Source organism: Fusarium musae, chromosome 9 (genome assembly GCF_019915245.1).
Source record: "Fusarium musae strain F31 chromosome 9, whole genome shotgun sequence".
Classification (NCBI taxonomy): Eukaryota; Fungi; Ascomycota; class Sordariomycetes; order Hypocreales; family Nectriaceae; genus Fusarium; species Fusarium musae.
In genome coordinates this window covers 2009672-2034859 of record NC_058395.1, presented here as the reverse complement: position 1 = coordinate 2034859, position 25188 = coordinate 2009672, and the positions used below count along the sequence as shown (strand labels likewise).

The 25188-nt window shown below is 49.1% G+C and overlaps 6 protein-coding genes across 6 annotated transcripts; 2 read left to right on the top strand and 4 right to left on the bottom strand.

Annotated features, from left to right (window-relative positions):
- Positions 1-7014: 7014 nt before the first annotated feature.
- On the top strand, positions 7015-8565 carry J7337_011887 (uncharacterized protein; the record flags this gene model as incomplete). The annotated part of the gene is made up of 6 exons (XM_044829420.1): positions 7015-7046; positions 7185-7416; positions 7467-7631; positions 7681-8307; positions 8360-8404; positions 8455-8565. 6 exons carry the CDS (start codon positions 7015-7017, stop codon positions 8563-8565), a joined length of 1212 nt encoding a protein of 403 aa, XP_044676095.1.
- A 1262-nt stretch (positions 8566-9827) lies between these two features.
- J7337_011886 (uncharacterized protein) lies at positions 9828-11343 on the bottom strand (the record flags this gene model as incomplete). Its single annotated transcript, XM_044829419.1, has 4 exons — positions 9828-9891; positions 9983-10965; positions 11020-11168; positions 11229-11343. The coding sequence occupies 4 exons, from the start codon at positions 11341-11343 to the stop codon at positions 9828-9830; spliced, it is 1311 nt and encodes a 436-aa protein (XP_044676094.1).
- Positions 11344-13988: 2645 nt separating this feature from the next.
- On the top strand, positions 13989-15281 carry J7337_011885 (uncharacterized protein; the record flags this gene model as incomplete). Its single annotated transcript, XM_044829418.1, has 3 exons — positions 13989-14879; positions 14933-15012; positions 15062-15281. 3 exons carry the CDS (start codon positions 13989-13991, stop codon positions 15279-15281), a joined length of 1191 nt encoding a protein of 396 aa, XP_044676093.1.
- A 1187-nt stretch (positions 15282-16468) lies between these two features.
- J7337_011884 (uncharacterized protein) lies at positions 16469-18522 on the bottom strand (the record flags this gene model as incomplete). The annotated part of the gene is made up of 4 exons (XM_044829417.1): positions 16469-17430; positions 17478-17580; positions 17624-18165; positions 18228-18522. The coding sequence occupies 4 exons, from the start codon at positions 18520-18522 to the stop codon at positions 16469-16471; spliced, it is 1902 nt and encodes a 633-aa protein (XP_044676092.1).
- A 1659-nt stretch (positions 18523-20181) lies between these two features.
- On the bottom strand, positions 20182-22045 carry J7337_011883 (uncharacterized protein; the record flags this gene model as incomplete). The annotated part of the gene is made up of 3 exons (XM_044829416.1): positions 20182-21172; positions 21227-21832; positions 21927-22045. The coding sequence occupies 3 exons, from the start codon at positions 22043-22045 to the stop codon at positions 20182-20184; spliced, it is 1716 nt and encodes a 571-aa protein (XP_044676091.1).
- A 1313-nt stretch (positions 22046-23358) lies between these two features.
- On the bottom strand, positions 23359-24424 carry J7337_011882 (uncharacterized protein; the record flags this gene model as incomplete). The annotated part of the gene is made up of 3 exons (XM_044829415.1): positions 23359-23595; positions 23649-24076; positions 24127-24424. The coding sequence occupies 3 exons, from the start codon at positions 24422-24424 to the stop codon at positions 23359-23361; spliced, it is 963 nt and encodes a 320-aa protein (XP_044676090.1).
- Positions 24425-25188: the final 764 nt, after the last annotated feature.

Sequence of the window (25188 nt, the reverse complement as noted above, 5' to 3'; positions counted from 1 at the left end):
CCCTCTCAACTCTGGCTGTCCACTGGTATGGGCTAGAATGTCCGGCTTGAAAAGTGGCAGACGGCGAATGATATGATACTACAGAGATCACGGGCGGCTTAGTCCTTTCATCTTGAAGCCCAGTCACTGTCAGTCCAGTCGGCTCTTGTTCTTGGACCTTGGTCTTGGAAATAAGGGTCAGTCAGTCTACCGCGGTCCCAGATAAATGGAAACGACTCTCGTAACCTCGCTAGCACTGAAGAAAATGGATGACAGAACAATTGGGGACGAACGAAACCACAAGAAACGACCTAGGGCCACCGGGGGAAGCTCCCCTGGCCCCCCTAGAAGCTTTCCAGGATTGAATTTTGCACCGGCGATGACGGCGTCGCAGACATCGACCATTTATTTGCCGACCCTGAGTCCTTGACTGGGAACTTTTTCGTGCCTGAGGTGCTATTATAATCATAGTCAGTTCAGTCACAATCACGGGGATCAAAGCGATGAGCATCCTAGTGTCCAAGCCCAACCTCAATCTCGTGGCGCGGCGGGACCATTCAATGTTTTCCCGTGTTTTATTTCTTTTTTTGGGCATGGCTCTCCGAGCTGTAAATTGTCGCAATTTGTGATAGTAACCCAAACCCAAAGGGCCCCAAAGACATTACCAACCGCGGCAGCAGATCACGATTGATAGGCCCTGGGAGATGAGCAATCCAGCCTATCTTGTCACCCAGGACCACCGCTCTCATGCCTCGAGCTCGAACAAAGATTAACTAACGGCGTGCGTGGGTGAACAATTTATCGGTATCACAATGCTGTGTTTCCCCACAGGCAGGCTGTAATTTGGCGTTCAATGAGCCAAGCAAAATGGTGAAATTGGCACACTGTTAAAACGCCAGACGCGTGCGTTTTGGAGCAGACGCGTTTTCTTACTCGCTATCCGTACACGCGCTCGCTCTGCCGCCTCAGCCTCGGTCGATTCCGTGGCCTCGCGCCACAGCACCCTGGGCTGCATATTCAAGATTGGCCGTTGTACAACCGCAACTTATCTATCAATAGTTTAGATGAATGGCGCAGTCAAGCAAGTCTTTCCTGCAAGAACCTTCAACTCGTATCGAGCATCCAGGTTCATACCTAATCTCTATATTCAAGTGGCGCTCTTGTCAAATTCCAGCCGCAAGAGCCTGCAGAAGGCCCTCTCGCGTCCTGGCACTGTCTACTGTCTCGGGGTCGCATGAAATGGCCGCTGGGCTTTGCCCCTCGTTCATCCCCAAACCTTAGTTCCTACCTCAGGCTACAAGTAATTGGTACGTGCGGGAGGCCGTCGTCCAACAGCCGGGGGGCATTAACCAAACATCCGGCCTAGCCTTGGGTACTTTTCCTTCCGCTGGGACGTGCCCTGGGATTAATGCTCACAGGGGCCTGGAGAGCAAAAAGAAAAGGGGGAGGGGATAGGAGAGGGGAATATCGACGAGGGGCATTATGACAGTGGAAGTGACGAAACACGCTGGGGAATCACTTTAACACGCTTGGGAATGACAAAGGGTTGTTGCTGAAGCCGTGACAAGACGGTAAGCAATGCAGCTTCAATAGGTTGATGTGATGGAAACAAGGAACAGCTTTTTTCGAAACGTACGGAGTACAGACCCTGGTTACACACGTGTACAAGTCCGTTGGTAGTGCGGATAATGCAGCGCCATTCAGGGCATAACTGGGCATAAGACGCCACCCGGGTTTTTAGCCGTTAGAGCTGAAGGTTCTGTTCTGTCCCATCTTTCAGCCTTTCACAGTTGATCATCTCAACTTGTGAGCCCTAAAGTGGTTCCTGGAAAGTTGAAACCCGTCCGGCCGCCTCTGTTTGTGTGCGTTAATCGATACGCATGGTGTCATCGTGCCTGATCAAGGTGTAAGCAAGTTTGTTCAGTGGTCGCAACGTCATCCAAGATATCGATATCACCATATCAGAGGATGTCACTAACATCAGGGTAGCCCCGATCTATTGTCTGGCTGGCATAAGATCAGAGAGCATTCAGTATGCCGAGAAATGTTCGATCAAGGGTCCAAGAAGACTCGAGATTTCCATTATCCATGCGAGATTGATCCTTTCGCGAGCAAGATTGGGTGCTTCTTTTCTCACTATCATGCTGATCCATCCCATCCCACCGGTCCTCGAGCCAACGTCCGGGGTGTGGGGCCGTCTGCCAGGGGCCAGCCGCCGGACCGTAACTCAACACTGGCCGTTAATTACCAAATAATCCGCCTGCCAGGTACAGTGTAGTCCGTACGGGTTCTTTTTCATGCCTAATTGTGGGTGAGTGGCCCTTCCATTCGGTACTTTCCAGAAAGCTGCTGCAGGTACCAAACGTCCAGGTACCACTCACTTCACTCCATTCATTCATTCATCCCCATTGTTTGAAACCCCTGGGCTACACCAAATCTCGCACTCGTGAAAGCCAATCTTCTTCTGTGTCCATATTCACGATTGCACCGTGCATTGCTAATTCCTACTCGGGGCACGTTTTCCGATCCTGGCCTCGTCTGTCTGTCACGATGCTGCAGGATCGACCCAATGCAAAGGGCACACACCCGGGGAACGGAGATTGCCTGCAACAAATTTATAGGCGAGCTTCTCACAATGGTACCGTACGGTAACATTTCCGGGTTCACCGGTGTTGTGGAATACTCTAGGAGACCTTCTCGAAGGACAGGTTATCCTGGCCTAGTAGACTGGGCGACCTAGGCGTCGATCCATCTCGCAATGCAGTGCAGTGGTCGTGAATGATTGTCGTCCCCATTGATGTTCCCCCTCCATTTCCCCTCTCGTAGCTTTTTGATTATCTCACGCAGTGAACGGGTAGATTGGACGCCTCCCTCGGTATTGGTCTCGTTATCAATGCCGCGGCTTGCAACGCGGCAAGTCTTGAGAGCCGTTAGCAGACGATTGCACACCAGCTTTGAATCATGCAGCCGGTTATGCTGGCCAAGTACAGAGGTAACGGTAGTTATCAATCAATATTAGGCCTTAGTTTTCTCGACGAGAGCAGGCGGGGTGAACTCTGATGCGATTGACCCTGCATTCTCAACCCAGTCGATCATTCAATCAATCAAGGCTCTAGCTGGCGCGTCGCTTCGTAACCGGCTATGCGCTGTCACGACCCAAGGCTAGGTATGTATGCCCAGGAGTTCCCTGCGCGACACGTTTGTCACTTGAACGACCGAATGCACAGATGATAGATGATGCGAGTAAGCCAGTGCCTAAGATCTCTGACGGGTCCGTTCACTCAGTTCCCAGCCTGACCCTTTGAAGGGACCTCCGATGGTGGCTGAGGTTGAAGGGAGCATGAATTCTATCTCAGAAAAGACCCTGTGGACGACCTGCCGCGGCATATAGCCTCCATGACGGTCCTCAATGCCCAAGCGCGGCACGCACAGATGGAGACTGGTGAGCAATGCATTTTTCTGAAACGAAGACTTGCTTTTGGGTCTGGCTTATGGCCAGTACTGAGCTTTCAACTTGCTATTGGTATGAGGTCGAACTGTGCCTGAACGTGACGTGCCGTGCCGTGTCGTGAAAGTGTGCCTCGATCCCATCGATTTAGCTCCAACATTGTCGTCATTACACCGTTTCTTCTCTAACAGCCTACCATCGAGTTGGAAGAGTGTGCCTGTACCTGTTTGAGCAGCTCGGCTCACATCATCACCGTCATCAGCCATGAAACCTTTGCTACCATCTCTTTCCTGCAGTGCTGACTCTCTGCCCTGTCTGTTGATCAAATCAATTGGCTGAAGATCGCGAACAAGCCTGCGCCACAAGAGCAATGCCTGCCTGCATCATTATTCGTATTCCCAGCCCTCGTCTATTCTGGTCTCAATGCCTCACTTTCGCTTTTCCTGCCACCTCTTTCGCTTCTCAGGACCTAGCCAGCCCTGAGACCAACTGACCTAACGTTTTTCATCAATTGACATTTGTGGAGTGCAGGCGCCAAAGGGTTCTTCCCGATGGGACGCTCCGTGCTGCTCCACCGGAGCCTCGAGCCCGTTGGCCTTCTCTAGCGTGTGCACTATCAACAGTAAAGTGAACTCAGAAGGTCCGAGAATCTAGGAACGGTGCATGAGGAATTAGCTTTTGGTGATCGGCATCGTCTGAGAAAAGTCGTCAGTTATCAAAAAGTGAATTCTCAACAGCGGTTCCGGCATTGGAAAGGGGCCTGCGATCCTGAGGTTGAGACTCAAAGCTCGGCTGTAGAGCAGTCATGGACCCATGCTCTGTCACCGCATTGTCGGGTTCACTTTTGACGTGTTCCGCTTGTCCTGAGTGACCATGGCCGACTGAGCCTTGCGTTTTTCTCGATGATCCGCCAACCGGGACCTGAGCTGCCAGTTCCGTATTGGCCGGGTTTAATGCAAGCTTTTCCTTTGCATGGAATTGGACGAATGTGGCGATGTCTGTCCATCCCAACAGCTACGGTAGTCGATCTTAGCCCGCTTGGGTCGACTGTCACAGCGGCATCACTCGTGGTGAAGTCATCGAACAGTGCTGTTACTTGACACGACCATTGGCCACGAAACGCGTTGTCTTGTCGATCTATTTTGTTTTCTTCATACTGTACTGTATCCGGGACCCAGTGATGCTCATCACAACCGATGATGGCTCGGTGGATCGACAACAGCTTATCGTGGAGCCCTGATTCAGGGACTAGCTGTTTCCAACGGGCGGTTTATCTCCAGAGCACCGGTCTCTTTCGGAGGTCTTACTACCAGTCTTGTTTCGATGAAGGGCGCCAACATCTTGCTTTCTCATGGCTGAGAGCTTGTCACGCCGTTTTGGACTTCTAACTTCAGCCCAGTGCTGAGGCTTGCACAAGCGCGAGTCAAAAGGTTGCCTACCCCAGATCTTTTGGCCAAGATGAGTATCGTCCACATGGGATCGGCCTGATCTGGAAGACCTCCAACCTGTATCGGTAAGGACGTCTTTTTGCAGTCTAGGCCTGACCTTGTCGTCTCTGGAGTAAGTCTATCGATGGTGGATTTGAGAAGATGGATGAAGCCTGTTCCCGGAGGTGGGTTGTTCGCCAAGTTTAACCTGACGATGGATACCAGTTTCTACCGTAGACACGCAGTTAGCAACGAATAGTCAATGGATATCTCAGTAGCTTGACACGTCTGTTGAGATCACTGCAGCAACATGGCATGACCCTGGTATGTTGAACAAAAAACTGATGCTTGCTTGTCGGTTGGCGCGGTCACTTGCATACTCCCGTCCAGCCACGCGATGAAGGCCAATAGATTCTCGCAGGTTGCAGGGTTGATGCAGAATTATCTTTCCATAAAGACAGATACTGCAGTCCTTTTGCAGTTTTTCAAATACCTGCAGTGAGTCCGATTACGCTCGGATGCCGAGATGTTTATGCCAATCATACAGCGCAGTACACTTGTTGACCTGAGCATACCAGTATCTGGCCATCGAAGATGCACACAGTCCGCAGACAACGCACCGGGGTAACTGTAAATCGACAAGCTCGTGGACATGCCAGCTGATCGTCTGGGATTTGGGCAGCGAGCTACCAGTAATCCAACGCCATGGACGGCTCCGCTTGAGCGGTGAAGGCTTCAATCGATTTTTCTGTAGGGTAGATGGCGGTGAAAATGTCGGAAGCGACTGGGCATCGCCCTAGCCTTGTCTTTGTCACTGAAAGAGGAAGCTTGGATAGAGAACTAGGCATGCATGGTGATTAGTTTCTGGGGACAATTTGATCGATGTCGATGAGATGAGAGAAGGTGTAGGGTGTAATTAGGACGAAGATTCCCATGTGGCAGATGAACATCGCTTGTGGGTCTATGTTGAGCCTCATCCATCTTAGACTTGCTTGATTATCAAGAAGTGATATTCATATCTGTTCAGCTACTAGTTGTCATGAAGATAATATGTGATACATGTATCAGAATTGCATTTGACATGGCTGTTACCTCAATTCAGATATGTGTGCTCTTAATATTGATCTGTCAGTGCTGCATATCAAAACAAACAGAGAAATTGCAAAACGTTGTCCTTTCAAGTGGCTTACGCCAATGAAGCTACCATGTAATCTGATTTGTGACCTGTAGTTATTTTCATACTTGTTCTACATGATTTGGGCTACGTCCTCATGGCAAACATGATCAATGATATATACAAGCATGAGTTGTTTGATATGGTGTTGCTGAACTACCAAGGTAGTTGCAGTAACACGCTTACTCAAATACCTACACAGCACAATATTCAAAAGGATGATTTCCCTTCTTCCCTTCTTCCCCTCCCCCTTATCCCCTCCTCGCTTGCTGCCAACGCCACAGAAGGTTATCTTGGTACGTGTTCATCTTTAAATCACAGTAGTTTCAACACTTAGAACACTATAATAGACCGACACAACAGTATTAAAGGGGGTTTCCTCAAAGCGAGAAAGTGAAACGTTTACCTGAAAAGAATTGCCCGGCCAAAATGTCAACTTGAGGGACTTGAAAGTGCGTGCTCCAGGTTGTAGTTATCAACCTGAGGCAGGAAGAGCAAACAGGCACTCCCCAAACACTGCCGCTGCCCGCCTGCAAGCTACGGGCATTGTCCTTTATCGATAACTGAGGTTAACTGGGGATAGTGATTCACTGCCACTGAAGCCATTGCAAGAGCCTCCACTGCAAATCAGTATATCCCAAACGCACGAGCCTCGCACCTTCCTTCCTTCTTCCTCAACACTCAACCCTCAACATCATCGGATCTCCTCTTTTGATCCGACACAAGCATCAGAAAAGGATATTCTATTCTATTATCCTATTTGTTTCTAATAGCAGCGACTGAGGCTGCTGAATTCGCCGAGTGTCCGTTTGTCATTTGATGACCTGAAGCAGTCAGCAGGAGCGCACACAACCCAAACATTCCTCTATCACTCTTCTATCATTTGCCCACCCGCAGCTGAAATCATCCGAAAACACAGAAGACATCTCATCTGCCCTAGGATCTCAAGCTGAATCCTCATCTATCACCTCCTTCCGCCAATCGCGATGCCCAACAACAACAAAGGAGGCTACAAGCCGTGAGTTTGTCCATCAACATCAGAATTAAACAAAGCTAAAAGGAAGTGATATATAGTAAAGCCAACGAGTCTGCAACAACTCAGTAAAATTGACCCTTATTCTGTATATCCTCGCGCTCAACTTGCTAACCTTGCCAGGTTTCGTTGCGTTGCAGGCAACGAGTGGAAGCCCTGGGACATGTTCTCCAAGGCCCAACAGAGACAAACCCGCTTCTTGATGGACTCTGGCAGAGAGATTAACCCTGGGAATACCGGAATGGTCTGCAAGGAACATAGTTCAACTCCAGTTTTGGAGCATGATTGCGCCGCCTGCCACCGAAGACTCCCATATGCTGCCTTCTCCAAGGCTCAGCGCAGAGTTGAGGATTGGGTAGGGACTTTCTCGAGCTATGGTATCAAATTATAGCTAATGTGAAATAGCGATGTACCCAATGTGTCGCATGGGATGTAGTCGCGGAGCCCTCGGTGATTCCGATACCCAAAGCAACGGGCCATATCTCCGTAGAGGAAGAAGACATGATGAGTCGAGGTTATCATGCGCCTGTTGAGGTTGCTGAATTCTTTGAGGAAGATGATCTCCCCGGAGTAAGCAATAGACATGAGGAGATCGAATGGAGTCACTAACATCAGACAGGCACCAATCACTTCACCTGAATCCCTTGGCTTAGACCCAAACAACGAAAATGACAACAAGATCTTCAACGAAGTCGTTCGAGGCTCATCTCAGGCGGTTCACTCCTCCACGACTCAAACTTATGCGTCCACAACATCCAGTGTGGCTGGCGACAACATGTCAACAACTTCTAGCCGTGCTACACTTCCCCCTCATCTCCAAAATTTGCTGCCAGAGCGTTTCGCAGGCATGTCTATTGATGAAGATTCTGTATCCTCGAACCCAAAGGTTGTTCTTCCGCAAGTGTCTCAAATGGCAAGTGATTTACCTCCTCATCTTCGCGGCCTGAAAATAGTCCAGCGAACTGCCACCTCAAGCACCACAGGTAGTGTTTCGACTGCAACAACCCTCCGTAAAGACAAGGAGGAGGAGGCTGCCGCCAGCAAGATCACCTTCAACGCTTGGGATGCTATGGGCCAGAGACACGCTGCGTCCAAGAACCCCACCGTCATGTCCAGCTCAGCATCTGAAGTATCAACTACTGAAGACAGCGACCAGGGGGCTAAACTCGCCGACGGCTGGGACGACATCCCTCCCATGAAGGAGGTCTCAACCCGATGTGAGGACAAGTGGGGAGATGGAAAGAAAGTAGGTTTACTGAACTAATAAATCTTTGATCTCAGACTAAGACTTGAAACAGAATCGTCTCCCACAGGCCGGCAACAAATGGCAGAAGAAGAACGATGTAGGTGCGCTTATGACAAGAAATAACTTATTATCTAACTCTTTCTTCAGCGCTACTTCCCTCAGCCTAGCATCATGGATCAAGCTGAGGGCTCATCCAGGCGCCAGCGAACGAGCCACTCCACCAAGAGTCGCAACATGTTTGACGCCCTGAGCAAGTAGAAGAAGGCCGTCATGCAGCACAACCCAGAATTGTTTCTGCTGACCAAGGCTTCCGATTAGTCTCTTGAGTCTCTCTTTTTTGGTCTTGTTTTTGCGATCGTCATCGGGTAGGAGAAAATGACTGCTTTATTTGCCCTCACAACAGCTCAGGCTTGAGCGATCTCCTTGAGTGAGAGGTATAATGGAAGCGGAAGCGAAAGCGGAATTGGAAGCGGATGAGAATGATTGAGGCTAGTAGCCCCCCCGCCCATTACAGGTAGAAAAGCCTAGTGAATTGACTTGCGTTGTGTTGCTTTACTTCTGTTGAATCTCATATGCCGTCACACCCAAAGTTGAAGAATTCTTATCAACGTGGAATCAGGGGATACTCATCCCGACCACAGTTATTGGAGTCGAAGCCAAAATCAATTAACCAGAAAAACAAAGTGCAAATGATATTTCCTACCCATGACCAAGACTCCCGTAGAAGTATTTTTTGTTCCATATACATGCTTGCATGCTCTGTCAACAAGACAGCCTCCCAATAATGTCGATCGTCACCACCCTCTTCTTCCCCTCCATACTTAATGCATCATACAATGTGCCCTCATCGTTGCATAAAACGATGTTCCTCTTTCTCCCATCTCAAGCGGGAGGGAAGTTTACCTAGAATATAATAATAACCAAATCGTAGCTCGAATGGTGTTTATCGTCCAAACATACGTGCAACGGCACGCTTTGTGAGACTGTAGAGATTCCCAATGTTGGTTTTTAGACTGGCCTCCATGGAGAGCGGTCCCTCGGGTTGTGTGAACCACATGGTGCGGTGTTCGGGAGTAGTGGGATCCTCGTCTCTCGAATCGAGTAGCCTCTTTCCTCCTCTTTCGAATATCCAAGTGAGCTGTGCGTTCCTGTTGGCGTGGTATAGCTGCGGGCATATCGTGGGCGGCCTTGTAATCGTCATCGTCTGATCCTTCTTGTTTCTCTTCCTCTTGTTGTTTCTTGTAGTAGTTGCTGATATAGTAGTATCACGATATATTCTCGTCTGTGTTTTGCTCCGGCGCACGGCTCTCCCGCGGGCGACGATAATTCCCTTTATTGTAAGAAAAAACCCATTAGACTTCCTGTGGACTGGTATAGTTGCTTCGTGGTGGCGCGTTGACCACCGCCTCGGCATCGCCCACCTGTTTCCGTTCCGATATCTCGCGGCTTCGGCCTTGTAGTCGTTTGCGAAGAACCCAAGGGGGAACCTGTAGGTTCTGTGCGCCGGCGCTATGTAATTGCTATTGCAGAGGTTCGGAGGATGATGAAAGACGGTTCAGGTGGAGGTAGACGTCGGTGCCGTATCTGTGAAAGAAATGTTAGTGACGGATTTGTTCATAGTCAGAATAGGCGTGTTTGTTCAGGCGGGTTGGAAGTATGTTTGTCTAACACTTACCCTTCCATACTGATGAGTTTCAAGTCACCGCCGAAGTAGCGCGCGTATAAACGTGAGATGGGTAGACCATATCCAAAACCAGCCATCGGGGCCTTGAAGTCGCTCTTATCGAAATCGGGATCTAAACTTGGTGTGCGATCGACAGTGGTGTACATGTAAGTCCAAACGAGAGGGATAGCGCTTCGAGGGATGCCACCGCCTTCGTCAGAGATCTTGATGGTGATATCTTCCTTGCCTTCGGCAACAATAACCTTTGTAACAGGGAAAGCTTGCTTCTCCATACCATGCGTTTCGACAACGGCGCGCAGAGAGTTCTTGAGAGTCTCGAAGAGCATGTGCGACAGATGACCGGGAACGTACATAAAGTTCAGGTTGGGGTTGCAGACGAGTTGGACCTTGGGAGCTTCGAAAAGACCGTAGTGATCCTCACAAACAAAGCGGGCGTTCTCAATGGCTTCCTGGGCGAGATCTTGGACATTGGTCTTGGTACAAATAATACCGACATAAGTGGGGTCGCGATGATGGCTCTGGTCTGTCAATGCGATGTGCTGGCCGATAAGCATGCGGATACCGATACGAGACATGTAGAAGCGGTCGAGGAAGGACTGGATGGTGCTGTCAATCTGCATACGCTGGCGACGGCGTTTGTATTCGAGGATGCCTTGAGCCATTGTGGTAACGACGCCATCGTGCCGGCGCTTGATGTGGTGCAGAGTCTGAGCAAAACGTTGGTTGTACAGGTGAAGATCGGCGGGCCAGTCGCTCGAGTCGTCAACGATAGCAAAATATCGGCGCGCAGCGGCCTTGGCTTTGCCATTGTCGTTCTGAAGACCGCCCCAACCGTCGGCTTCACCCTCGTCGATAGAAGGATTGGGGGTTGCGGCAGGAAGGCGGAAAGCATTGCGACCGATAGCTTTGCTGGGTTTCATGAGGCGGCTTCGGATATCCGAGGGTAACTGTGGCCGAGGTAGTTGTGTGATTTCCTACCGGTCGAGTTAATACTGCGGGCTTTGGCAATTGAGTTCGGAGACGCATACCTCGAACGATTGAGCGTACCAATCTTTGACTTTAATGACAGAGGGCATCTCATTAAGGCCATCCGGAAGCTCGTCGAGCTCTTGCACGCGATGAGCTAGACGGATTGGAAGCTCCTCGGCCAAGAACTGAGAAGCTCGGAATAGGGTTCCTTTCGCAGCCCAAAGTCAATAAATGTGCTCAATGGACACGGGAACGAGCAAAAACATACCGACTGAAGGTTTCTCGCCGAACTGGACCATCTGGCGCAAGCTGACACCAGTGGCGGGAAACCGAGCATAGTGACGGATAGTATCCATCAGACGCTCTGAAGCTTTCCACGACATGATGGGCAACCGTGGGTCGAATCAGAGAGCAAAAAAAGGCGGTAGAATAGAGTGTGACGATGTTGTAGAAAGAGAAATCGGACTCGGAGGCAGACTCGGACGGACGGAGGGAGAGACCGGGTTCCCGCTGCGGAAGAGCGTCCGAGGAAGTTGAAAGGTCGGAAGACAAGCTCACGGCGTCGTCATTGAAGAGTCAAGACGAGAGAAGTCGAGCGACTATATCGTTCGAAAGAATTGGCGAGTGGGGAAGAGAAAAGAAAGGATGATGTGAGTCGAGGACAAGATATGGAGAGTGGAAGAGCAGTGCAGAGTATCAATGATGGATGGCGGCCCCGCGAATGGTAAAGAGGCGTGCAAATAGCGGGAGAAGCCGAGGCAGTGACCGGAGAGTGGAGGTACGCAAGGTAAAGGCAGATGCTATCCTTTGGTTGGTCTCTCTATCTTGTGCCTTGAACGACGGAGAATTTAGAAAAGAAAAAACAATGCTATTACAGTGTCGCGTGAGACAAACCAGGCGCGCACATGAAAATGGAACAACTCGGAGGAGAGTTGAGAGAAGAGACGAGCCAAGGTGGAAGAAGACGGAAGTGCTCGGACGGAACTGAATGAGCATCTAACCTAATGATGATTCCGGGGGGACCATTTCCTTCTTTACTTTAAGAACGGAACGTCATTCTAGTGGAGGAACTGTCCAATTGCTGCCATTGTAATCTGAGCTTGCACGGTTGCAAGTGGGATCAAGTATGGGGAAGAAGTATTTCTCTAGGCCAGAGGGGTAAATGGCACATGATGGAGAAGCTGCATCACATTCACGGAGACATGGAGCAACTTTTACATATTCAAGCTCGAGACTACGGTCCAAGGGAGTTGATAGAGTAGACCAAGCATCTATTGAGTTCCATAATCATGAATTTTACTCAATAAATATTCATATCATGACTTTGAACCAGCAAATTAACTGAAGCCTGTTATTTCCACTTCCCCTCATCACCGCCGGTCTCCGAGCTTTAATGTCGGGGTACGGACCTCTCAGCTCGGCGAAGCCCCGGGCAAGGTCAGGCCACGGAAATGGACTCGCATATAAACAACAGACCACTCTGCAAGACTTTACCAATGAATTGTAGGTTTACGGCCATGCTTTTGAGGGAGAAGGGCTTAAAGACCTCGGCCTAGACCTAGGCTATGTACTCCAAGTGGTGGTGCTACCGTAGATGTGCCAAACCTCAGCTCTTGAAGCAAGGGTCTTGTATTCGACCAGAGTCCTACAGATTCCGTATCTGAAAAGTTTGTAGAATCGCATATGGCGGTTATGACATGCTACTCCGGATGTTCATACGTCAATCCTGATCTGACACTGCTTGGAACAGTATCACGAGGATCTTTGTTGCATTACATAGCCCCTGCCGGAGGAAACAAGCAAGTCCACGGGTAGAATCTCGATTCAATGCATCATCTTCTCATCTTGGTTAACTTGACTGCAAAGAAGAGCAACTTCCCCAGACTTTGAACCCAACTTGGTCTGGGGAGATCGCTCTCGAGTCGAACTAACTACCCCACACCTCAGCACAGGCACGCACAGCACATCACTGAACATAGACCTAGACAGGGAGTGCCTGACCAGATGAGGGTTATCGAGTCTTTATATAGAGCCTCGACATGGTCCAGCCAGTGTTGCTTTGATGTTTGTCAAGACTTGTCGTTCATGCATGCACTTTCATGTGCTTCGTGGTTGGTGAGATACTCAGATGGTTTGGGTTCCACGATCGAGAACTGACCGAGTCACGTGATGTACTTACTGTTTGCGATGTTTCTCGTTGAAAGGGGCTGAGACAGAAGCATCATTGATGCCCAGCAACAAAGGAAAAAAAAGGCGCATCGTTCTGAAACCTATGACTGACAACTCAACGAGAGACTCAGTTGGGCGTCTAAAACTGAGCTGTAGCAAATGCCAACACGTGAAAAGATGACGTATCTTGATTTCAGGATAATCTGATTGGACCGGACAAAATATGGGTCAGTTCCATCTCCCGTCCCATCATGGCCACAATTCCCCGCCTCAAGGACTAGGAAAATGTTACTGTTACCATACTCGGCCAAAGTCAAACCAACGGCGCCCGTGTCGAAGCCAAACGGGGAGATTTGGTGGCTTCTCGCTATAGTTGAGTTTCTATTGATAACTAGAGTTCATCGTCTTTTTCTCGCTTCTTTCTCGACTACTTTCGCTTGTTCTTTCGCGCCCCTTTCTTACCTGGGTCTCCTCCCTGCACTGCGGCCCACGCGGGGCCCTTAATTTTTCTTTGCGCTGGTCAAGCCCGGCTATTGTTGGTGGACGTCCGGCCTGGCCCTGCGACTGTGGACTGTGGACGTGTCCAGCCTCCCAGGGCGAGTCGAATCGAGTCGGTGAAGCTGGGATCCCTTCCAAGGGCTCCACTCTTGAACACGTCGTTGGCGTTGGTCTCCTTTAGGTCTTTTGAAGCTCTCAAAAGGTAAAGAGTTCGCATTAACTAGACGTGAGACGCGAGGTTGGTGCCGCTATCTATCTTTGACGTCCCGTACCTTGCCTTGCCGCTGCCGTTGCCCGAGGTGCTGCTACCACCACTGAAAGAAAATCAACATAAACACACCACTTTACATTCGATCAAATCATGGATCTCGCTGCTATCGACGAGGATACCGCTGCTGTTCTCGCTGCAGCTGCAGCTGAGGCTGACGAGGCGTCTGCAGTCTCGGATCAGCAATTCATCTTCTCGACGCCGGATCGAAAACAACCTCTCTCAAATTCATCCTCTACCGCCACTACACCAGCCACCAATTATTTCTCCTACGGAAACCTCAGCAACGGTTATCGCAATGAATTTCGCAATCGATATCACGACGACAATGACTCTGCCCCGGACCAAGACATTCCCGGATTGAGAACGCCTTCATTACTCTCCAGCCCGAGTGTGGCTTCAAGTCTCGGATTCTCCACAGGACGGGTGAGTCCTCACAAAAGGGACATCTCTGGCCATTCAAGACTATCTTCAATCAACGATTCACCAAACAACACTTCTCCCTCTGTTCGTCGGACCCATCGCCCGCGAAACAGTCGCGATGTTTTGGCGCAGAGGTTGAGTCAGCTCGCGCATGAGCTCACTTCAGGCGACGATGATTTACTCGACGATAGTGGCGTCGATATTCTCACCGCGCAACTGGATCAGCTGGAGGGCACAAAGATGCTTAAGAAGACCGTCTCATTTTCCCTACCTTCCACACCATCGCCGCGGCAAGCGCATCAACGATTGAGCCTGGATATGTGCAGCCCTGGTGAATCAATTTTCAGCACACCAGGTTCCGCGTTCAAGACACGGTTCTCAGATTTGGGAGCATCACTTAGAAGGGATCCTGAGCCAATACCGGAGCCAGAACCGGAACCTCCGGCCAACATGGGAATGACTGTTGCTCAGGCCAAGAAGGTTATTCAAGAAGTTACTCAGCTCAACGAAGAGATGTCACAATTGGTCACAAATCTCAAGGCTCGACAAGAAGAGTCCGACGTACGTTTTTTGTTTTCTCTGTTCGACTATCCATATACTGACATATCCGGCAGCATATCCAAGGTCTGCTCATCGAGCGTGCTGAACGTGCTGCTCAGCGCATCATCTTTCTTCAAAACCGAATAGCTCATCTGTAAGTTTACCTACTACCCTATTCTCAGCACCTTTCTGACAAACAACAGCGAGCAAGAATTGCGCGAAAATGATGATGAACTTCAGTATCTCCGCATCTGCCTCAAAGCCGTCGAGATTCAAATGCCAGCACACCCAGACAAAGAACTTCAAAGATGCATATCCTCGTTCAAAAAGGATTACCAAGCTCTAAAACGAAAACGTGTCAATCGCTCCAGCATCGCAAGTCTCTCTAGTCTCGGCTCTCCATATCCTGGCTCTCCGGCATGACATCCGGCTCTCTTAGTTTGCGGATAAAAACACATATACACAACACTCACGAATTACGATATTTATCTCTCATCACTGCGCCAACTCACGCCTTTACGCTTTATGACGTTTCGCTTCCTCTCATACCAAATCGGTCTTACTGTCACATCCTAGCAAGTCACAATTAAAGTAATGGCTTTCACCACAACTACGTACTGCTCACGCAGCACATCGCGCCATCGTTCACATCAGATACCCTTTCCCGAAGCAAGCACTGTTGTGTTTTTCTCAAATTTGCATAAAATCGGTGCATTACGGCCTAGCGATCGTTCTTGACATTTGGCAGCAATGCCCTCAAAATATATTAATGGCACGGTGTTGATGGAAACTCCATGTCAGGTTTATTGACATCATTACTGTTGGTTTTTTACTGTTTAACAACTCATGATATCAGGCATGAAAAGGGTCACGAGTTTATTACTCTAGAAGATAGCATCAATGTCCTGACTGTCCAAGTTAACACAAGAGCAATACCTATTGTAGAAGCATGGTGCTATGGATTGACGATAGTGCTTGAGTATTGAAACCCACACTCGTCAAGCAGCATCCCATGTCGACGGACCATTGCCTCCGGCTCTTGGACTTTACATCCCCGTATCCATCAAGGTCAAGGGGTTAATGATATTCAAGAACGCGTACACATAAGAAAGCGGTATCACGGTTCCGCTTCCCCGTAGAGCATAACACTCCTTTGAGCCGCAACATATATCAGCTCGCACGAGACATAACTTGCCACAAACCATCGATCTTTAGATAACACAAGCAGTCAGACCACGTGGCTGTAAAACGTAGTAGAAACCATTCTTCTGAAACGATCATCGGAGCCACAGAGCACAAAGTAAACGTGCAACGAACGTGGTATTTCCTGACTAGAGCCTCGTTCTTCCACACCAAAAGATCATCGTACACTGTTCGAGCCACCCAAAAATGGAGAAATAATAACTAATTAATATGAAAATACTGGTCATGCATGTCGTCAATTTGTCATGTAATGTCGTAAAATCCACCCAGAAAATCCAGAGAAATAAGAAAGGAAAAGGAGAAGATCCAGTCCTTGCGCGCAGAAGGGTCCAATGACTTTTTACAAAGAAGATACCTCCCAAGATTAAGAAAAAATGTAAAGAATATTCATGAAGCTTTTTTGCTTTTCAGTAAGTCGTGCGATAATGTCCACCATCATCTACAACGGCATTTCTCATCGGTCGTTGATTCATTCGTAGGTACTCATCGTAAGTCATGCCACTGGGATCCTTGCCCGTCTCTTCAAAGATCAAGCTTGATCGCCGATCAGCATCTCGCCGGGGTAGGGTTCTTGGAGTTGCTTCAATCGGCGACTTTGACTTGGGGCTTGAAGAGTATCTATACTCTTTGTCCCGGCTGCGTCGACTGCTGCTGGTGGGATGGCTGTTGCGATGACTGGGTGAGGGTATATCGTAGGCATCGACGGCGTGGGAGCTACTGTCTATGGCAGATGCTGAGTGGCGATACCGGTTGGATACAGGGCTTCTGGCTCTGTGGCTTGAGCCTGAAGATACAGGAGTTTCCTTTGAGGGGCGGATGGTGCTGTCTGAACCGACACGGGAGACGAAACGGCCGGAGGAGGATAAAGGCGATTGTCTGTGGTTATCCTTCGATCCGCGTCGATACTTCTCACGCTCTCGGTAGTCATCAGGTCTATACCGTCCCGACTTCTCCTTGATCTTGTAAACATCTTCAGAAGAGGTCCGTCTGTAATCAGACTCATTCTCCTCAGTATGTTTGATCCACCCCGCAATAGCATCAACCACAAGATCATGTGTCTCTCGATGCCGAGTCGCTGGAAGAAGATGTCGAGAGATCTGCTTCGGCAAGCGCTCGGGCTTGTCATCGACGAGAACACCATCAGCTGTGATGGGAAGATCGGTCATGATGTGGTTAAGACGCTTGGCTTCTTGATCGGGGAATGCACGAAGCTGACATGTCATCCAACGCTCGAAACCAGCGGGCGTAAGGGATGGGATATGTGGCATGCCTCCGGGGCGTCTTTGGATCAGGTGGTTCTCACATCGGAGGTGTTGATACAGTGTTTCTAGATTATCAAGAGCTCCGTGTGGTCCACAGTCAAAGATTTCTGATAGAGTTAGATGATATGTGGTTATGCAGTGAGTCTACACATACGCTGAAAGGGGAATGTCTCTGTGTCAAGCTTGTATTCGAGATAGAAAGCATTGAGCTTCTCCGGAGTGACGACGAGTGAGTTGTGAGGGCTGTATTCAGTGATCTGCGGATGTTAGTTCAGTCACTTAAATACCCCGATGACATACCAAATAGTTGGCGATTCCTCGAAGAACCTGACCAAGTCTCTTGGTAGGCTCACCCTTGTCATCGAAAAGTGTACCCCATTTCAGGTCAACAGCTGATAGTGCTGGGCCCTGTTTCACCGGTTCTGGAGGCGGCACAGATCGTGATGTTGGCCGCGGTTCAGGGTGTCGAGGCTCGGGGCCTTCATTCAAAATGATCGGAGCTTTGGAGAATCGTACGCATGGCCGAGACTTTGGAGCAGGCGGTGAGGACTCTTTGATAGCTGGTTTTGGGGGTGAAGAAGGACGATTGGAGGCACGGGAAGAGGCAGAGTCGGAGATGTAAGACGTGGTAGGACTACCGAGGGAGCTGCGGCTGGAAGAAGGATTGCTGTGAGACTTGTTCTTGGAGTCGAAGGACGAAGACGCTGATTCCTGCTTCTTTGGCTCTTCGCGAACAGGCTCTCGGGGGACAGATTCGTGAGAAGCAGGCTTGGCAGGGTGTGATCTGGGGCTTGAAGGTTCTGAGGATGAAGGCGTATCTGCTGGTGAGTGCTCCTCAACCACTGTATACGGAGTCGGTTAATGTTAAGATGTAAAGTGAAGAGAGAACAAAATGCCAACTTACGCTCAGACTTGACTTTTTCAAAGATCTCGTCAAACCATCTTGTCTTCATCTCATCGATGGTCAACTTGCGCACCAGATCTTCAACTTGTTCTTTCGACATATCTGCACTGAGTCTCTTCTTGAGCTGGGACTGAGAGTCGGTTGAGCCGGAAGCAATAGACTCATCGTCCTTCTCAGTGGTCTTGACATGAGGTATTTGAATACTCTCCGTCTTCCCCTTGTGCAACCCATCAACATGCCCACCATCCATAGCCAAGGCGGTGATCGGAGTCGACGATGGTTCAGCAGAAAGCATGGTAACCTAGCACAGCAGCAGTAGTTGAGGACACATAGAATGAGAGAGAGGAATGAATTCGAGCGACACGAAATATTAGAAATAATAAGCAATAACAAAGTGAAGACTAATCATGAATATGCATGTGGAAAAAGGCAGCGAGAGAGAGAGAGAGATAAGGAGCTGACAGGACAGACTGAGGAGGGACAATGTCGGGCTTATACATGGGAATGGATGTAACAAGACGGATAACAACGTTAGTTTAGTTCTAGCTAGTCAAGACTATTACAGAAACAGAATGACACAAGAAAGAAACAAGACAAGGATCATCGCTCTTTGAAGGCTTCTGTGGGAATGGTTACGCAGCAGCCCTGAGTGAGGCCCCCAGCAGAGACTAATAAGGGTCTCACCCGTGGGAAGACAGGATAGGAAACGCAGTGGGAAGATCGCGTTGCGTGGCCGGGCGAGCTGAAGGTGAATGCTACAGATAACTCACGTCTTATTGCTGAGGTGCAGGTCCCTAGATCCCTGCATGTTGGCGTCAGGCTTCCAATATGACATACATGCTTCTGGTTTTTTTATGGCAGCTAATACACTCCATGCTATAACAAGAGGCAATTCTAAATATTTATAGTATATCAATACGAAGAGATCATACAGACCAAAACCCACCTGTAACTTATAAGTCATGAAGATATAATATCAAAACTCCAAACATGATATCCATAATATGGATCACAACTCACAAACAGTCTCGGCTACTCCCTCTCCCCCCTCTACCCCTCCAAACAAAACCCTGCTTTTTTAACACCCAAAGCTGATTGCCTTCACTCACCCAACCCACCATACCAAAAGACCCTTCCCTTCCTCTAACTTAACCACGCTGCCCCTCATCATTGGGCCGCAATGTCCACGAGGGGAGACATTCGCCCCCAGCGAAGCCAATTGCCATGAGGGTCACTTTATTGGATGGTGTTCCTTTTAGCCGAATGAGTCGAGGATCAGAGCGGGAGGCGAATGGCCTATTGGTCTCATTGGGAAAAGCAAGATTCGTGACTGTGGAGGATGACATTATGCCGCATATGATGTGACGGGTAACGGTGAGTGAGGCTCTGACTCGGCAGATGTTTTTGGCCAACTGGACGTTTGTAATTCGAGTATCATCACGATAGTCCCATGTTGGGCTGTATTTGTACAATGCGCCGAATGACCCATGATGATCAAGATCGAGCTATAGACACTGGTCAACTCATGTATCTCTTACTAGAGATGGAAATGTAAAAGTTGCGGTCTAATAAACTATCATTATCTTACAGTCAAAACCCAAAAACACGTTACGCAAGCTAGGAACAGGTCTAGTCAGGAACATATTGGCATAGTCATCCAAGCCTTCTCCAACAGGCTGAGACTTATTAGAATGACATCAGGGCTCGTCAGCAGCCTAGCAATACGAGTGGCAGTCCTCAAAGTACTTGAAATGGGTTCATTTGAGCCTAGTAAGAACATGCGGGAGTAACAACTATTCCTTCAGAGTTCCAAAACAGTATGGGCGAAACCCAAGAACAACAAAAACAACAAATATGCTAGACGACGTCCTATCAGATGCTAACGCCTACGCCCACAATAAGACATGCTCTCACCTATAGCCATTGCACAGTTTCCATTCCCACTCCCAAACATTTACGCCTTGTACAAGATATCTAAGAATCCACTCGCCAGATCAACAACAACACCTTTGTTGGGCAGTGAGCCAGCAACACCGTACAGGGCTGAGGAATCACCCATAGCCTTGCCATGGGCACCCTTGCCTTCAACAAGACGAACACGCTCCTTCTCACGCTCCTCTTCGACAACAGCCTCAAGGTCAGCGATGAGGTTCTCCCAGACCTTCGAGATGGGCAGGGTAACGGCAACGTGGATAGCAGGAGGGTCCTGAAGAGAGTTGAGGTGCCATCCCTTGGCACTCATAGCATCAGCAATATCGTAGATGTTCAGGTTGCGGGATGTAAAGGCAACGACCGAAACAAGAGGTCTGCCGATAAGCTCAAGCTCGCCGCTCAATGGCGAAGACTGAATGGCCTCGGCGATCTTCTTGGCGGTTCCCACGATCTTGGTGCAAGCGTCAATGTATCCGGCCTCACCGATAGTCATCAAACTAGCCCAGCAACCAGCGATGAGAGCACCGGGACGAGAACCAGCAATACCGGGAGAAGCGTAGACACCGCCAGACCAATCAGGGCAAACAAAGTACTGGTACTTTCGAAGCTCGGCGGTGCGGTACAGGACAGTCGAGTTACCCTTGGGAGCGAAACCATACTTGTGAGTGTCACAGCTGATACTGCTAACACCCTTGAGTCTGAAATCAAAGAGCTGAGATTCGAAACCGGCGCGTTCAAGGAAGGGAACCAAGAAGGAACCGAGACAGCAGTCGACGTGGAGCCAGAGCTTCTTTCGCTGAGCAAGCTTGGACAGAGCAACAATGTCATCCATAATACCGTGGGGAAAATTGGGTGCTGAGCCGACAAGCATAACAGTGTTGGGGTTAATCAGACGCGAAACAGCCTTGACATCGACCTGGTATTCAGGAGCAGGGCAAGCGACGAGGTGAATCTTGTAACCGAAGTACTGAGCAGCCTTGCGGAAGGCAGTGTGGCCAGTATCGGGAAGAATCCTATCACGGCTGGTCAGTCTTATTGGTCAATGGCAACCTTGCAGCTTCACTTACATCTCAGGCTCTGTAATTCCACGTTCGTTGTAGGCTTGTTGGCGAGCAGCCAGACAAGCAGAAAGAATACTGTCAGTTCCTCCACTGGTAGAAGCACCCGCAGCACCAGGAGGAGCATGGAAGATGCTCAGGACCATGCTCACAACCTCGGCCTCCATCTTGCGCACACCAGGGAAGACATCAGGATGGATGGGATTGGCAACAGTGAACTTGCCAAAAGCCTCAGTCTGGAGCTGCATCAGCTCATCCTCTCCGTGATAGACAGCGCCAGAGACATATCCATCCTCCCAGCGGGTGTGATCCATGTTGGCGAGGTTCTCAAGCTCAGCGCGAACGGTATCGATAGGGAGGCCATCTTTTGGCAAGGAGAGGTAGCGAATCTGGTCTTTGGGAACTAGCTTGTCGGATAGCTTGACCAGAGATTCCTGGACCTGCTGCTGAACCTTGTTTCGCACGCCTGGAGCTCGGAGGAAGTAACCGTAAAGAATGCGACGAATGTTGACGTAGAGCTCGACAACGGAACCGACGATTCCGCGACCTCGGAGCTGCCAGAATGCGCGACGACCCCATCGCCAGACAAAGAGGAACAAGAGAATATTGCGTAATCTACATCGTAAGGAGACACGATTAGTATTAGATACATCAATTGATAGGCCGTGGTGGGCTTGTGGGCTTGTACAGAAGTGGTATCGTGACTTACAGATCGAGGTTCAGTAAAGGCCAAGAAATATTGTGTCTTCCACGGGCAACACTCTCAATACCACCACGCAAACCCAGGGGAAGACGGGACAGGGCCCCAATGTGAGCTTGAGAAGTCATGATTAATTTAGTAGTTTCTAAAGAAAAGCAAGAGATGAGAAACGATAAAGAATGACAAAAAATCCGGGGAAATTTTGGAGAAGAATTGGCCGTGTTATAAACACGAGCTCGAAGACAGAGCTTGACGTCGTTTATCTCCAGACCAATATCGCGGGGCATAGCCAGTACTTGGATATTTTTTAGCGCCATCTCAGCACCCGTCACATGCTTGGCGGGGACGCGGGCTCCGCGGGAACCCTTACCGTTAGCCCTTAGCCCCTAAATTTATAGCGCTTGAACCCTTTCAAGGCGTCCGACTCTCCACTGAAACGGATCGTGGGCCGAAGGATCCCTGTTGACGCCGTAATTGTACATGAGCAGTCGCAGTTGGAAGCCATTGTCTCGTTCACAAAGTCAATTGTTTGTGATCAACTACCTTTTTTGGGCTATAACCCCGCTGCGAGATACGGCTCTTCGAGTCTGGAGATTTCGCATTCGGTCGGCAGAGTGGAATATTTGGCCCGGATCGTGGGGCGAGGGTTTCATCAAGAGCTTTGATACTCGAGATACAAAGTCTATTCGGGATCCGATTCTCGATACTGCATGGATATTCATGTCTAGCTCGGATAACTACCTAATGAAAGAGCTTCAACTGCCGGTGGACGATACCCCGCGGGTTCCTATGGTTATCACCCAGTCAAGCGACGAATGAAACAAAGCAGACTTACGCTCACACTCGCACTCGCACTCGGTACTATTTCCCTCATGAAGCATATCTTGTAAAACTGGTTGATCTGTGTTCCTTTGAGTGAGGCTGATGAGAACTTACCCTTGTAGATCCCACTGAAGAGGTCCCAGCTTTAAGGTGATTCAACTGCGGCACGTTCTAGAATCAGAACATAAACTCTCTAACCAAGCTTGTCGTCATACCATTCGAATTAGACGAGATGAGACTTGATAGATTATTACTTCAAGGTTCCCAATCCTGACCTCGGAAAGCAGCATACGTTTAGTGCTTTTGCTATACAAAGTATATTCACCATCTATCTCATCACAGTTTCTCCAGATCGCAGTTTGACTTCAAAGGGAAATGATGGTGAATTTTGTAATGAGATAAAAGGTCAACCGTAAGACCTCAAGACTAAAAGCTCTCAACGTATTGATATCCATGCAGATAAAACATGCCCAGATTCACATAAGCTAAATTCACCAATAGTGACCAACTAACGCCAAGAAAAAAGCCTATGGGCTTTTCCATCTCCAATCCTATAAAAGCCCTCCAAGTCTATCACAAAACGCCCAATGACCTCACTCAAATATCGTGTTCATTATGCTCATTGCAGCTTCTTCACGCTGGCATCGCCAAACTTGTTCTTCAGCTGTTGTAGGTAGAAATGCGATTGCTTGTCACATGATGTCGGGCCTGTAACTGTGCAGTCGACCAAGAGGGTGACAAAGTCCCCGTCACGGTACGCATTGCCTTCCTTGTTGCGGCCGTAAGAGGCAAACGTGCGCTGGGGGATGAGCGCAAGCTTGGAGAGAATGGTAGGGTGCCATTGGACAATATGTTCCTTTACGAGGTTAGGTCACGTTTCCCGGCAGATGAACTCAGGATAAAACTTACAAGCGCATGTCGCTCGGCTTTTTGGAAGTTGTAGCTCTGATACAGAGGGTCCATCCATGTCTCGATAAAGAACTTGGCCCATTCGCCATTCTTGAGGATGTAACTGTTAGTTACCAGCCCTACTTCGTCTTGGCTGATGACAAGGCCTGCATCTTCACCCTTGAGGTGAGAGAATGTCTTGATGATGCTGTCCGGCGGCACTATAGACCAGTCCTTAATCATTAGGCTTTCTAGTTTCGCCGGATTCACCACCTGCTCCTCTAGCTTCTTGTCGAGCTCCATAATGTAAGCGTTCTGATCGAGGTACCAGACATAAGTGGCATCGGGGTATTTTGACAGCGCATGGCGCATCGCGATAATCTTGGCCCATGATCGTGGGGATTTGCCAGTATCATAGTCAGATACTCGTACAATCATGGCTTCATATCCTATAGCATGTCAGCCTCATCCATAAACAAGCCTTCCGAAGCTGCCTTACCGTTTCTTGACGCATATTGCTCTCGGTTGTGTCGAATCGATTCTAAATAGGCTTCGTTGTACTGTGTAGTGTCCAAGACAGTCACAACGACAGCGGGGGGATTGCCTGACGGAACATGCTCGCGGTACGGCGTTTCGCCTTTTAGTCCAAAGAGGAAAAATATAAATCCAATAGCTCCGAGGAGAAGTAAAAGCGCTGTTCTTTTGCGGATCCGGCGCAGAATTGGCGGTATTTGCGACGAGCGCTGCTTGAAAGGTGGTGGGTTGGAGTTCTTGCGAGGGGGGTATGCGAAGTGCATCTTGGGCGATTGCTCAATCGAACCACGCCGGATATAGTATAATATGATTCGCGAATGAGGTCAGAATAGCCTCCTGGACTTGGAAGCAGTTAAAGCAACCCCGTGGACTAGGCGTTTGTAGATCGTCCGTTTCGCGAAGGGAGAACAGGTTCTTGTGTAACTGCCAGAGCGGGCAGCCGTTAATACCGAAATCAAAAGAGGAAACGTGATCGCAGCAAGGATCAAAGAAGCGAGCGAGGGCGAACAGTCTGTTCCGCAGCAAATGGAGGAGCTAATCAGAAAGTCATGGTCGGCGCACTTGGTTGATGATAGATGGCTTTTTGGAGCGGCTGAATTTCATGAGGCCCTGGCCCACATCCAATGCTGGGCTACCCTACCCGTATTTCAATGGCAGGGGTCCATTCATTCAGAACACCAAATTCCAACGTCATCTCGGTGTCGGGGCCATAAAAGTCCGACTTATAAGACATGATAAGGCCGAGAAACATGCGCTGACAATACGATGAATCCGTATTGAGGTGAACTAAATATAAGCTGTCATTTCCCCGATCAGACCATTATTTTAGCCGCAGTGTAGAAGCTAAAGTTTAGTCTTCGTTGCCGATTGTTATCTCGAGATGTTGGAAAGGATATGTGTGTTCTACTTATGAGTAGGGTAAAACGGAATTGACACTGACAAGAGAACACTTAGCATGGTGATGAAAGAGACAATAATTGATTATATCGACCACAGTAGAGGTCTTGTTTCTTCGTGATATATAATA